Source organism: Zygotorulaspora mrakii, chromosome 5 (genome assembly GCF_013402915.1).
Source record: "Zygotorulaspora mrakii chromosome 5, complete sequence".
Taxonomy (NCBI): domain Eukaryota; kingdom Fungi; phylum Ascomycota; class Saccharomycetes; order Saccharomycetales; family Saccharomycetaceae; genus Zygotorulaspora; species Zygotorulaspora mrakii.
Genome location: NC_050723.1, coordinates 859,143 through 871,088, shown reverse-complemented (window position 1 = coordinate 871,088; position 11,946 = coordinate 859,143). Strand labels below are relative to the sequence as shown.

General features: G+C 41.3%; 6 protein-coding genes across 6 annotated transcripts; 2 read left to right on the top strand and 4 right to left on the bottom strand.

Moving 5' to 3' along the window:
• Positions 1-14: 14 nt before the first annotated feature.
• On the bottom strand, positions 15-2,711 carry RRN6 (Rrn6p; the record flags this gene model as incomplete). The annotated part of the gene is made up of 1 exon (XM_037289161.1): positions 15-2,711. The coding sequence occupies one exon, from the start codon at positions 2,709-2,711 to the stop codon at positions 15-17; it is 2,697 nt and encodes an 898-aa protein (XP_037145056.1).
• A 342-nt stretch (positions 2,712-3,053) lies between these two features.
• Positions 3,054-5,183, bottom strand: TRP5 (tryptophan synthase TRP5; the record flags this gene model as incomplete). The annotated part of the gene is made up of 1 exon (XM_037289160.1): positions 3,054-5,183. One exon carries the CDS (start codon positions 5,181-5,183, stop codon positions 3,054-3,056), a length of 2,130 nt encoding a protein of 709 aa, XP_037145055.1.
• Positions 5,184-5,669: 486 nt separating this feature from the next.
• Positions 5,670-6,773, bottom strand: PGD1 (Pgd1p; the record flags this gene model as incomplete). The annotated part of the gene is made up of 1 exon (XM_037289159.1): positions 5,670-6,773. One exon carries the CDS (start codon positions 6,771-6,773, stop codon positions 5,670-5,672), a length of 1,104 nt encoding a protein of 367 aa, XP_037145054.1.
• Positions 6,774-7,216: 443 nt separating this feature from the next.
• On the bottom strand, positions 7,217-8,059 carry HG535_0E04100 (uncharacterized protein; the record flags this gene model as incomplete). Its single annotated transcript, XM_037289158.1, has 1 exon — positions 7,217-8,059. The coding sequence occupies one exon, from the start codon at positions 8,057-8,059 to the stop codon at positions 7,217-7,219; it is 843 nt and encodes a 280-aa protein (XP_037145053.1).
• A 200-nt stretch (positions 8,060-8,259) lies between these two features.
• Positions 8,260-9,378, top strand: FMT1 (methionyl-tRNA formyltransferase; the record flags this gene model as incomplete). The annotated part of the gene is made up of 1 exon (XM_037289157.1): positions 8,260-9,378. One exon carries the CDS (start codon positions 8,260-8,262, stop codon positions 9,376-9,378), a length of 1,119 nt encoding a protein of 372 aa, XP_037145052.1.
• A 266-nt stretch (positions 9,379-9,644) lies between these two features.
• Positions 9,645-11,864, top strand: SCT1 (bifunctional glycerol-3-phosphate/glycerone-phosphate O-acyltransferase SCT1; the record flags this gene model as incomplete). Its single annotated transcript, XM_037289156.1, has 1 exon — positions 9,645-11,864. One exon carries the CDS (start codon positions 9,645-9,647, stop codon positions 11,862-11,864), a length of 2,220 nt encoding a protein of 739 aa, XP_037145051.1.
• Positions 11,865-11,946: the final 82 nt, after the last annotated feature.

The window sequence follows — 11,946 nt, the reverse complement described above, 5'->3', positions numbered from 1 at the left end:
AGTATATTTTGCAACTAACCGAAGCCCCCGATTCTCCTCTTCCTCCTTTTTTGTCTCTGGGAGCTTTGAGATTGAGAAGTTAACATGGATGAGGGCTGCATCAATGTGAAAGCTGGGGTCATAGCATCAGGTAGTGTGCTTGGTAAAGTCTGTGAAGAGAAAGGATCTTGTGCCCTCCGCCGAGTGGACGAACCAACGACGGGTTTCAATACGCGACCCTCTGCAGAATTCATATCACGTCTTGTATGTCTTGACGCTCTAGGTTGGGAGGATTTGATAGTGGGAATTTGCGACTGACTACTCATAGGAAATTCGGACGGGACTCCAAATCGAAAAGTGGAGGAAGAAGTGGGAGAGCTCTCAGACACATGATCGCCCCCCCAACAATCGAAAATTTCACTATACGGCTCAATCAAAGATTCGCTTATTTTAGTACTCATTTCCTCATATTTTGTAGGTTTACAAAGTCTAGTCAAGCTCCACACTAAAGATTTGATCACTTCCTTTGTGACTGCTTCCGCATTTGATGTTGTAAGACCCCAGCACTGAAGTACTTTGCTATGAAAAATCTCAAGATTTTCAACTGTCTCATGAAGTATCATGTTGGAAAGTGTAGGAAATCTAGTGCACGAGATGCTTTGTTCACCATAATGATCAAACAGCTGCTCCAGAAAAGAGCTGAATTCCTCCAGGTTTTCAAATTCATTTGGGATCTCGACCAAATCCTTGAGTAACGGTTGAAGATTCTTGGAATAATCGGAATTGTCGGACCAGGTTTCTATCAGATTGTTAATTTCCTCCGATAGCTTATAACCGTAATTCTGTAAAATCTCAGCATCGGAAGTCTGAAGATCTCTTTTCGGATTCAGCAAGCGATGCAAAAGGCATTTTATATGCTTACTTACCTTCTCCGGAGGCGGATTTGCGCTCGGAATAGTTTCAGCAACTCTTAGCTTCTCTTTGGCAAACCTGGCACCTTCAAATGAGACCTGCTCATTTGATGCACCTTGTTTTAAGTCAGAAAGAATGAGATGAAAAAATCTCCCACTATCATTGTGATGAACAAGAATATGCAGATTTTTGCTGCCTTGTCCTTCCTTCCCATCTGTGCGGTAATCGTCACTCACTTCGTCACTCCCCATGAAACAAATATCAAGAGACCGTTTAAGGCCCATAGGAACGTTTAAAATAGAGGAATCCCTGGTGGAACGTATTAAAAACCCATTCTCGCTAATCGAAAAGCCATGCACATAGATCTGCCCATGCAACCTGGAAAAGATGCATAAAATTATAGCGTTCTTATTCTCGTCTTCATGTCGAAGCTTTTTTATTGCCATACGTAAAGTGGGATCTCTAGGATCTAAGTCATGCTTCCAAGAAATTTCTCTCGCAATATGGTCTGCTCCTTCGGCAGTTCTTATCAGTATGATCTCTGAAGAAGTCAAAAGAACTCCAAAATCATCATCAAGTCTTTTGTAATCTCTTAACGTGGACCAACTTTTTGCCTGAATCACTTCAAGTTGCCAATCTTGCTCGAAATCCACTTCCAACATCTTAGATCGATCCATCACCAATAACCTCCCATGAGAAGAAGACCATTCGATTCTTTTCCAGTTGGAAAGCTCCTCTGGATCAAAGAAGCTACCCGAAAATTCTTTCAGAAGACGAATCTTGCTTCCATGCTTAAAGTTTTTTTGTATTCGCCCAAGACTAAAGTTGCCTCTTATGTCAACAATTGCGAATTGTTGCAGGTCCCATGGATTGAAAGCCATATCTGCAAAAGGAAAGTCGCCAAATTCTGAGAAAGCCAAAGCCTCCGCGGTAGAGGCATATATTTCCAGAGAATGCGCATTAATACTATCAATTCGAACAACATGAAGAGCGTTTTCTGTGATAATTCCGATGCAATCGCTGTTTCTACCTAACAATGGCGAAAGAGTGGGAAACTTGATGGATTTTATAGTTGCTTTGAAGTCAAAAGTTATCGGATCTCCGATATCAGTGTCTTTCAAAATTGCCGCTTTTGCATCGTACTCTTTCTTGAGTACTGCCAATGTGAGAAATGAATTGGTTCTACCCGAACAGTACGCCAATACATGATGCTGTTCATTACCATTTCGCAAATCTGAAGGTGTCTGAATGCTTCCAATGGCGAAAAGATTGCCGACAGTGGGATCAAATGTTGTTTCTTGTCGTTCCTGCAACCGTTTGATAGCATTCGTTCGTGATAAACCACTTTCAGAGAGGTCTGAAATCAAATTGGTAGGTAGATAATCGCTAGTTGACTTTTCGGTGACACCACGTACATCATACATCCGGTTGCTATCGTACTCCACATCTTTCGTAGGCTGAAAATTCACAGGTATCTCCGGAGCAATGGGATCCCAATTAAGGTTCATCAGTAGTAGATTACGCCAGCGTTCATTATCCTCTTCATCAATCGTACTGTAGTCATCCTCAATATCGCCGAGTCCTTGGCTATGATCTGTATCATCTCCCAGTGATTCTGGACGCAGCTGGCCGAGAACTCGTCCCTTTTGAGAAATGTGTAATTTACTTAAGTCACAGATAAAGCGATCGTCGAAAGGTTCTACCCATAGAGGCTGCTCTTTATGATTCTGTCGACTTGACATGTGCATGCCTCCAGTGCTTACACCAAGTCCCAATTGAGCTCCAACCGACAGCTTTCCGGGAAGCGAAAACTCATTCATTCTCGTACCATTTAAAAGTTGAGATATAGAGGGGGGCAACTAGAAAGAGAGCTGTTTCTGCTTATGCTAGTTTCTATATAAGCTGAAATTATACTGTAAGGTCTCTTTTGAAGTACTTTTCACGTTAAACTCATCGATAATTCATCACATCACACAAAATAAGATCAATTATCATTAAATACGCCTCAATGTAATTACGATAGACGGAGGCGACAAGACCCTATCTTTCGGCTAAAATTCATCAAATTATCTATTTGCTGTTAAATTGGGTTGTTTAGTACCAATAGATTATATTTTACTTACAATTATACTTCCTTACGTACAAACAATCGGCTGCAACGGTTATTTTCCTTGAGTGGGATCTTCTTCAAATCTCAAGTCCCAACCGATGGTTGGTCCAAGTTTAGGTAAAACTTCAGCAACATTTTGTACGTCTTTATCACCTCTACCAGATATATTTATAATTAAATGTTGCTCTGGTGTCATAGTTTTTGCCAGTTCGCATGCTCCGTACACTGCATGTGACGATTCTAAAGCTGGAATAATACCTTCCAATTGAGAAAGTAATCTGAAACCCTGAAGAGCTTGAGCATCGGTAGCTGCAACAAAATCAGCACGACCGGTGGCTTTCCAGAATGCTAGTTCCGGGCCAACACCTGGATAATCTAAACCAGCAGAGACTGAATGGGTATCATGCACTTGCCCATCGTTGTCTTGTAAAACATATGTACGAACACCGTGGAAAACACCGGGTCTACCGACAGTTAAAGTAGCGGAGTGGAAAGCTGTGTCAACACCTTCACCGCCAGCTTCAACACCAAGCATCTTTACACTTAAATCTTTTTCGAATGGAGAGAACATACCAGTAGAGTTTGAGCCACCACCAACACATGCAACTACAGCATCCGGTAGCTTACCGTTATTTAATGCTGCGAATTGTTCCTTTGTCTCTCTACCAATGACTGATTGGAAGGTTCTGACCAAGGTAGGATAAGGATGAGGTCCGATGGCAGAGCCAACAACATAGTATGTACTTTTCAGATTGGTGACCCAAAAACGGAAAGCCTCAGATGTGGCATCTCTCAATGTTCTGGTACCATTTGTGACCGGAACAACTTTGGCACCCAAAATTTTCATTCTGAAAACGTTCAAGGCTTGACGACGACAATCTTCAGCACCCATGAAAACGGTACATTCAAGACCAAACTTTGCACAAGCCGTAGCAGTTGCAACACCATGCTGACCTGCACCAGTTTCAGCAATAACCTTAGCTTTTCCCAATCTTTTGGCAAGAAGAACTTGAGCCAGGGCATTGTTAATTTTGTGAGATCCTGTATGATTCAAATCCTCTCTTTTCAACCAAATTTGGGCACCGCCACAATGTTTGGTAAGTCGCTCTGCCCTATGAAGAGAGGATGGACGACCGATATAAGAATAAAGAGATTTGAAATCATCCCAGAATTGTGGGTCAGCAACGGCCTCATCAAAACCCTGTTCTAACTCTCTCAAACATGCATGCAAAGCTTCAGGAACATATTGGCCACCGAAATCACCAAATCTGGTGGGAAACGTATGCTTTTCATTGAAATCATCAACCAACGCTTTCGTTTGACTTGCATTTCGCAAGGATGCTGCTTGCATTTTCAAAAATTCATCCTTTGACAAAACTTGGTGCTTTAAACCCGCTAGGATAGACTCCACATAGTTTTTTGCAGTTGCATAACGATCATTCTTGGCAGCCTCCGCACATAAGGTGACAATTTTAGATCCAATTACAACACCATCGGACAGGGATCCAACATCCTTGAAATGCTCTCTTGTCGAAACACCAAAGCCAACAGCCAATGGGATATCCTTTGTATATTTCCGTACACGAGTAACCAATTGAGATAAATCTTGGGCCACAGAAGTCTGCGCACCGGTAGTACCCATTCTTGAGACGACGTAAACAAATGAATCGGCAATATGAGATAAAAGCTCTAACCTCTCATCTGTGGTAGATGGAGCAACCAATGGAATCAAACTCAATCCGCTCTCTCTTACATAATTTCTGACTTTTAAAGCTTCCTCTGGTGGCAAATCCACAATAATAAATCCATTAGCACCTGCTTCTGCAGCATCTTTGATGAACTGTTCCTCACCATAGTTAAGAACCGGGTTATAGTAACCCATCAGTATCAATGGCACTGTAATACCTTCTTCTCTAGCTTTACGAACCATTTCCAAGGTACTCTTGACGGTAACACCATTTTTCAATGCAACCGTGTTAGCTACTTGGATAGTAGGTCCATCAGCGATTGGATCGGAAAAAGGCATACCTAGCTCAATAACATCGACACCACCTTCTTGAAAGCCTTTCAAAATTGGAATTGTATCATCTACCGTTGGGTATCCAGCGGTCATAAAGGTAACTAATGCATTTCTTCCTTCTTTTTTGGCGTTGGCAAACGTTTGCCTCAATTGTTCAGACATTCCTCACTACTCACTACTTTCTTCTTCGTTCCTTACCAAACAATATATGACTATCTTAAAAATAGCACACAATTATTAATCTACAGCTTGATCTCTAAAAGTCTGAAGAGTTTCTTCAACTTTATAAGTTGACTGTCGAAATAGATCATCAAGTCTGCAGCTGACTCACATTTTTGAAAGTGAACGTAGCTAAAAAATACCACACCCCGGGTAACAGGGCTTTTACTATCAACTGCATGTTAACAACGATTACACACTACATATATTGTAAGACACTTCATGTCATATCATGTCCATATTCAGATTCCAAAGGTCGAAGTTGTTAAAATCAAGAGGATCGAAATCTCTGTTGGCGCTCTGTTGTTGTTATGGCTGTTGGAGCTGTTGGAGCTGTTGCGGCTGCAGAGGATGTGATTGAGGTTGAGACAAAGGTTGTTGCTGGGGATATGAAGGTTGTTGCTGTTGTTGCTGTTGAGGCTGCGGTGGTTATTGAGGCTGTGGTGGTTGTTGAGCCTGCTGTGGTTGCATTGAAACATGCTGGCCTTCTCGCGTCATGCTCATGTTTAGTATATTGGCTGGAGTGATATTATTCATGTTCAGATGGGATTGAGAAGCCGCATTGTTCCTTAATGGTGGACTGAACTGCCGCTGTTGCCTTTGCTGTTGAGCTTGAGATAGCGCTTGCTGTGACTGCGGTACGGGCGGCACTTGGACCTGAGATTGCGTTTGAGCTTGAAGTTGTGCCTGTGATTGCGGTTGCTGTTGCGGTTGCTGTTGTGGTTGTGATTGTGCTTGAGATTGTGGAGTCGCAGCAAAATTTGCTGGTGCCATTGGAGACATCATTGCACTTAACGGAGGTGAGGCCATCATATTAGTGGGGGGAACGCTTATCACGGGCATCGAGGCATTTGGGGTAGACCCCATACCATTTGCAGCTGGTGTCCCACTAATTGCTGATGGATGTGTCTGATTTTTACTATTAGCGGCAATAGCTTTTTTACTTTGTCTTGGTTTTCTGGGTTTCTTTGCAGGAGGAACAGCAGAAGTAGGCGTTGAGCTCCCTGGAGTTGAAGCATTAATTGGTGTGCCATTGTTGGACCTATTATACTTCTTAGTACTAGATTCGACACTTGTAGAATTTATATTAGCAGCAATACCGTTGACGTTCGCACCGCTGAGCACGTTGTTCGTTATCGCGCCACCATTGGGAGAAAACGATTTCAAAGTTTCCAAAGGTTGATATTTTTTATCACCATGTTTAGTAGAGTACTCCGATATAGTCTCGAATAGAGGTTGCAGCTTATTGAAATCATCCGCAACTACTTGGACCCTAGTAGATAGCTCCAATACCTTACTTCTGATCAACAAAAAGTTCTCCTTGGGGTTCTCCCCTCCTAGATTATCCACATTGGACATGCTTTGAATAAAATCATTGAATAGTAACCGCATCGGAAGTATTGCCTTTTGTGTGTTGTCTATTGAGCCCATCACTTTGTCCCTGCAATCACCATCCGAAGCCACTAACTTCGATTCCAATTCTTCTAATTTTATATTGGGCGTCAACATCTCTCCTATTCCTTCATTTGGCATTTTGAATAGTCTATCCAATTTATATTTAGCTCAGACCACTAGGAGAATTTTCAACCGGGTCTTGAATGGTTTCTTTCCCAGGATAATATAAAGATGGTGGTGTTTGTTTCTGTGATGAGGGCCCAACTTGAGGGCCCAACTTAAGGACGCAGGACAGAATTTAAGTGACGTGAACAATGATTCTCAACAAGTTGATAATGTTGTAACTACAGAATACAAGTCAGACCTCACAATGGAGAGCTGTTACTGTCGTAACACTTTATGAGATCTAAGTTAAAGTGTAATGTCTTAGTGCAGGCAAAAAAAAATTGTTACTCATTTCTCGCTTGAGCCTCTCAAAGCGACGCAACGGAAGTATACTTTACATACATAGGTTTGGTGCGCAACTAACGTGAATTTCGAAGTTCCAATTGAATTTCAATAGGTACCTGGGTTCGTTAATCCTATCTTCTTTTCTTGAATACGATCACTTCTGCTCCGTTCGGCGTAGTGACGAAGTCGTGAAGACTTCTGACTTCATCAGCAGTAATCATATTAGAAAACCATCGATCGATGAGGAAACCTACGGGAATCTGATTGTAGCATTTTGCGATTTGTTCGAAATTCCTTCTTCGCATCTCCATGAATGCTTTTGACCTTGTCACGTAGGAATATATCGGTGATTCAGTGTCGAAAGCTGATAATATCTTGAACCATCGGCGGGGGGAGCTTGTTTGATACATATAAATGACAGACATTTCAAGCAAACTATTGAGTAGCTCACTTGGTGTACTGCCGTGAGCCATGTCCCTTACACTTCTGATGCACATATCCATATCCCGTGTAACATGGGACAGACTGATAATGTTGATTTCTGCGTACTCCACTGTCATGTCGAGCGGTAAGTGGGTGACCATGAAGCTCAGCACAAGATTGGCGACTTTATTGAAATCTCTCTTCTGAAGATAAAAATCGTAAGACATTTTGTAGACCTCGTAAGCCTGTTCCACAAACGATCTGTCGCTTTTATTCTGATCGTAAATACTAACGATGATTTCTCGTAACTTCCGTAATCCGTGTTCTCTTTGATCTGCATTTTTGTGTTTTAGTTGGCAAAGGAATTTTTCTCTAAGATCTTGGGATGCTACCAGAGACTCAATGCCAGCATTGGTTGATTTACTCAGCAAGGCCTCGTCTCGCAACGGACTGTTAAGTATATTATCTCTGGCTTCTTCCGAGAACTTTTGCCTTCGTCTCTCAAGTCTCTGTTTCTGTAATTCCTTAGACTCTTCATCCTCAAATTTCATTTCATATTGATTAACTCAATTGATAGGTGCTCTCTAAGTGCATGAAACGATGGGTCTCCACTCGTTACTTGTGCAAAGCCAAATTTCAATACCTTATTTCTTTTCATAAATGCGAAACAAATATTATTTTGTAATACTGGGGATCAGCAGATTGAACTAAAAATTCAGATTATAAGGTACTCAATTTATTGAGGATCGTGATGAAAATTGGAGTACTGAGATTGAAAGGTAGACGATGGTTTTCGCATAGGCCTCTGAATATACTATTCTTTGGCAGTGATGAGTTCAGCATGCATTCATTTAGAGCCCTCGATTCATTGAGAAAGACATCTACAATGATCGGCAAACTACAGCTGGTTTCCAGACCAGCAAAGTGGTGCGGAAGGCAAAAATCTCAATTAAAATATCCGCCAATAGTCACTGCAAATCAAAAATTGGGGTCGCCATTGCCTCTCTCGTGTGAAACCAGTCAAGATTGGGCTAATCTACGTGATATTGTTGAAAACGATAATTACAATATGATAGTAGCAGTTTCTTTCGGTAAACTGATTTCGCAGGAGCTGCTCAGGCATGTCAAGTACTCATTGAATGTTCATCCATCGTTATTGCCTCGCTATAAGGGCGCATCGCCCATACAATATGCACTATTGAATAGGGACGAATTCACAGGTGTAACGGTACAAACTTTGGATCCCCTCAAATTCGATCATGGGACAATTGTAGCACAAACTGAGCCACTTAAAATCAAGGATCTGTTATCAAAGGGAACAATAAATCAGTTCGACAAAGAAACTCCCCTGAAAACTGCAATTTTAATGGACCAATTAGGACTAGAAGGTGCTTCGTTATTAGTAAAAGTCATCTTGGATAGATCCTACGAAAACCCGCTTAAGATTATTTCTTCTTATGATCCAAGCTATGCGTCAAAAATTAGCTCGAGGGACAAGCAAGTCGACTGGAGCAATGAGAGCGCCGAATCTATTGTTAATAAACTGCAGACAGTAGGTCCCCTGTATACACACAAAGAGGTCCAAACTAAGAACAATGAGGTTACATTGAAGCGGATCATATTTCATTCCTTTTCTGCAGTACCAGAAGGCCTGCTCATCCCGCAAGTCCTTGAAGCACCAGGTGACTTCGTATACAGCAAGGAAGATCAATGCCTTTACGTGCGATGCGGCAAGAACTCTTGCATTACAATACACGATTTGCAATTTGAAGGGTTCAAAGTTGAGAATGCCAATCAGTTCATCACAAGTTTACGTAAACGATGTGGTGCAGCGATGTGTCAAAACCAAAAGTTTACTACGCAAAATTGAACGCAGAGATAAGCGAGTTTTGGTTCAAGTATTTCTCATCTCAAAATTATAGATGCATTCTACTCTGTTAATTAAGTTTCTGTAGGAGTTTTTTATGGGAAAATAGAGATTTTCATTTTTTGACTTGGAGAGTATCGGCGAAAAGCCCCTTCTGGTTTCTCACCAAACACATATAATAAAACCAAGTTCGAAAAAGAAGAAGCACTTTCAATTGAGGTATACTTATTCTGTTCACTTGCAGTAGATTGAGCTGAATCCCTTCTTGGATGCATCAAACGGAGAAGCCAATGCCTGCGAAAGAGGATGCAATGAGTGCGAACAAGTCTTGTGATCTAAACACAAATGATAGTAAATGCGATGAGTACCATTATGAGGAACAGCCGCTGAATAGAAGAGTGATATACGACTGTATACTGTATTTGTTGACAAACATTTTTGATTGCTTTTTCAGAGAGATCAGGTCTCGCGGAGGATTTAAAGTTCCTAAACAGGGTCCTATCATATTCGTTGCGGCACCCCATGCCAATCAGTTTGTCGATCCGGTTATCTTAATGGGGCAAGTGAATAAAGCTGTTAATAAGCGTGTGTCATTTCTTATTGCAGAGAAGTCCTTGAGAAGAAAAGCCGTTGGTTTCTTAGCCGGCTGCGTAATGTCGATTGGCGTTGTGAGGGCGCAAGATAATCTCAAGCTTGCCAAAGGTAAGATCACTGTGGATTCTGAAAACCCACGCCGCATAATTGGTCATGGGACCTCCTTCACCAAAGAGTGTAGCCCCAAAGGCCTAATTGGCTTACCCAAGTCTATGGGATCTGCAGAGATTCAATCTATTGAGAGCGATACAGCCTTAATTCTTCGTAAAGAGTTCAAAACAGCAAAACCGGAAGTTAAAAGTGCTTTGTTGAAGGGTACATCTTTCAAATATGCTGACAGAGTTGATCAATCGCAAGTTTACCACCGCGTTTTCGAACATTTGGCGCATAACCAATGTATTGGTATCTTCCCTGAAGGCGGTTCTCACGATAGAACGGATCTTTTGCCATTGAAAGCCGGTGTTGCCATCATGGCATTGGGTTGCATGCAAAAACATCCTGATATCAATGTTAAAATTGTTCCCTGTGGTATGAACTATTTTCATCCCCACAAATTCAGATCTAGAGCTGTTATTGAATTTGGTGACCCAATCGAAATTTCAACTGAACTAGTAAGTAAGTATGGAAATCCTGATACCAATAGAGAAGCTGTAAGAGAGTTGTTGGAAACTATATCTGGCGGTTTGAAAGCTGTTACCGTAACATGTACCGATTATGAAACTTTGATGGTTGTTCAGGCGATGAGGAGGCTTTATGCAGGTCAATTATCTTCTAGACTTCCGCTTCCCTTAGTTGTCGAAATGAATAGAAGGTTAGTCAAAGGATATCAAATCTACAGAGATGACCCTAAAATTGTTGCTCTAAAGAAGGACATCATGCGTTATAATGCCCATTTACGTCATTACAATATTCCGGATCATCTTGTTGAACATGCGCGTATAAGTCTTGCCAAAAATTTGAGTTTACTAATCTTTAGATCAATTCGACTATTGGTATCAGTCATTTTGTCTTTACCTGGTATCATAATGTTTTCTCCTGTTTTCATTGTGGCCAAGATAATCTCCCAAAAGAAGGCAAAAGAGGCTCTCGCTGCATCAACTGTTAAAATTAGAGCCAACGATGTTATTGCAACCTGGAAAATCTTAATTGGAATGGGATTTGCACCACTACTTTATATCGTATGGTCAGTTTTATTCTCATACCAATTACGTGAACACTTCTCGAGTAAAATCTTGACGTTTTGTGTCTCCTATATCTCATGTGCGGCTGTTACCTATTCCGCTTTGATTATGGGGGACATCGGTATGGATATATTCAAATCATTAAGGCCATTATATCTTTCAATAACGACACCGCAGGCACTAAAAGGTCTACAAAAGGAGCGGGAATTGTTAGAACAAAGGATTACAGAAGCGATTGACACTTTTGGTCCAGAATTGTTCCCTGATTTCGATGCGGATTCCTTGCGCACTGAATATGAGGTGAATGAAGAGGATGAAGACAGAAAAACAGCTGAGCTGAAGAGGAGAAGACTACTCAAGAAAAAGAAGACTAGGCAGGTAAGGGAATCTAATAATATAGTGGTTGAAGGGGACGAAGATGAAGATGGGGAACATGTTGAGAATATCCCAAAACTTGGCGAAAGCAGTAGTCATACTGATTCAGATGCCATTTCACTACTAAACAGTGACAACTCTTTGTCTAATATACCATTTTTTTCTACAACAGGCAACAAGTCCAACAGCTCCTTATCAATGGATACTTCCAGCGGAGAATCTTCTGGATATGAGTTTGTTGTGGAGGAAAAATCGCATTTCAAAAACCTCATAGCAGATAAGATAGCACATGCTGTGTGGGATAAAAGAGGAGTTGATAGTGAAAAAACTGAGAATTGAAACAAACCGACGGGAATATTTTGAATCCCCGTTATAACGACACACATAGTATAAAACAATGTTTGACACGTTGCTAATATAA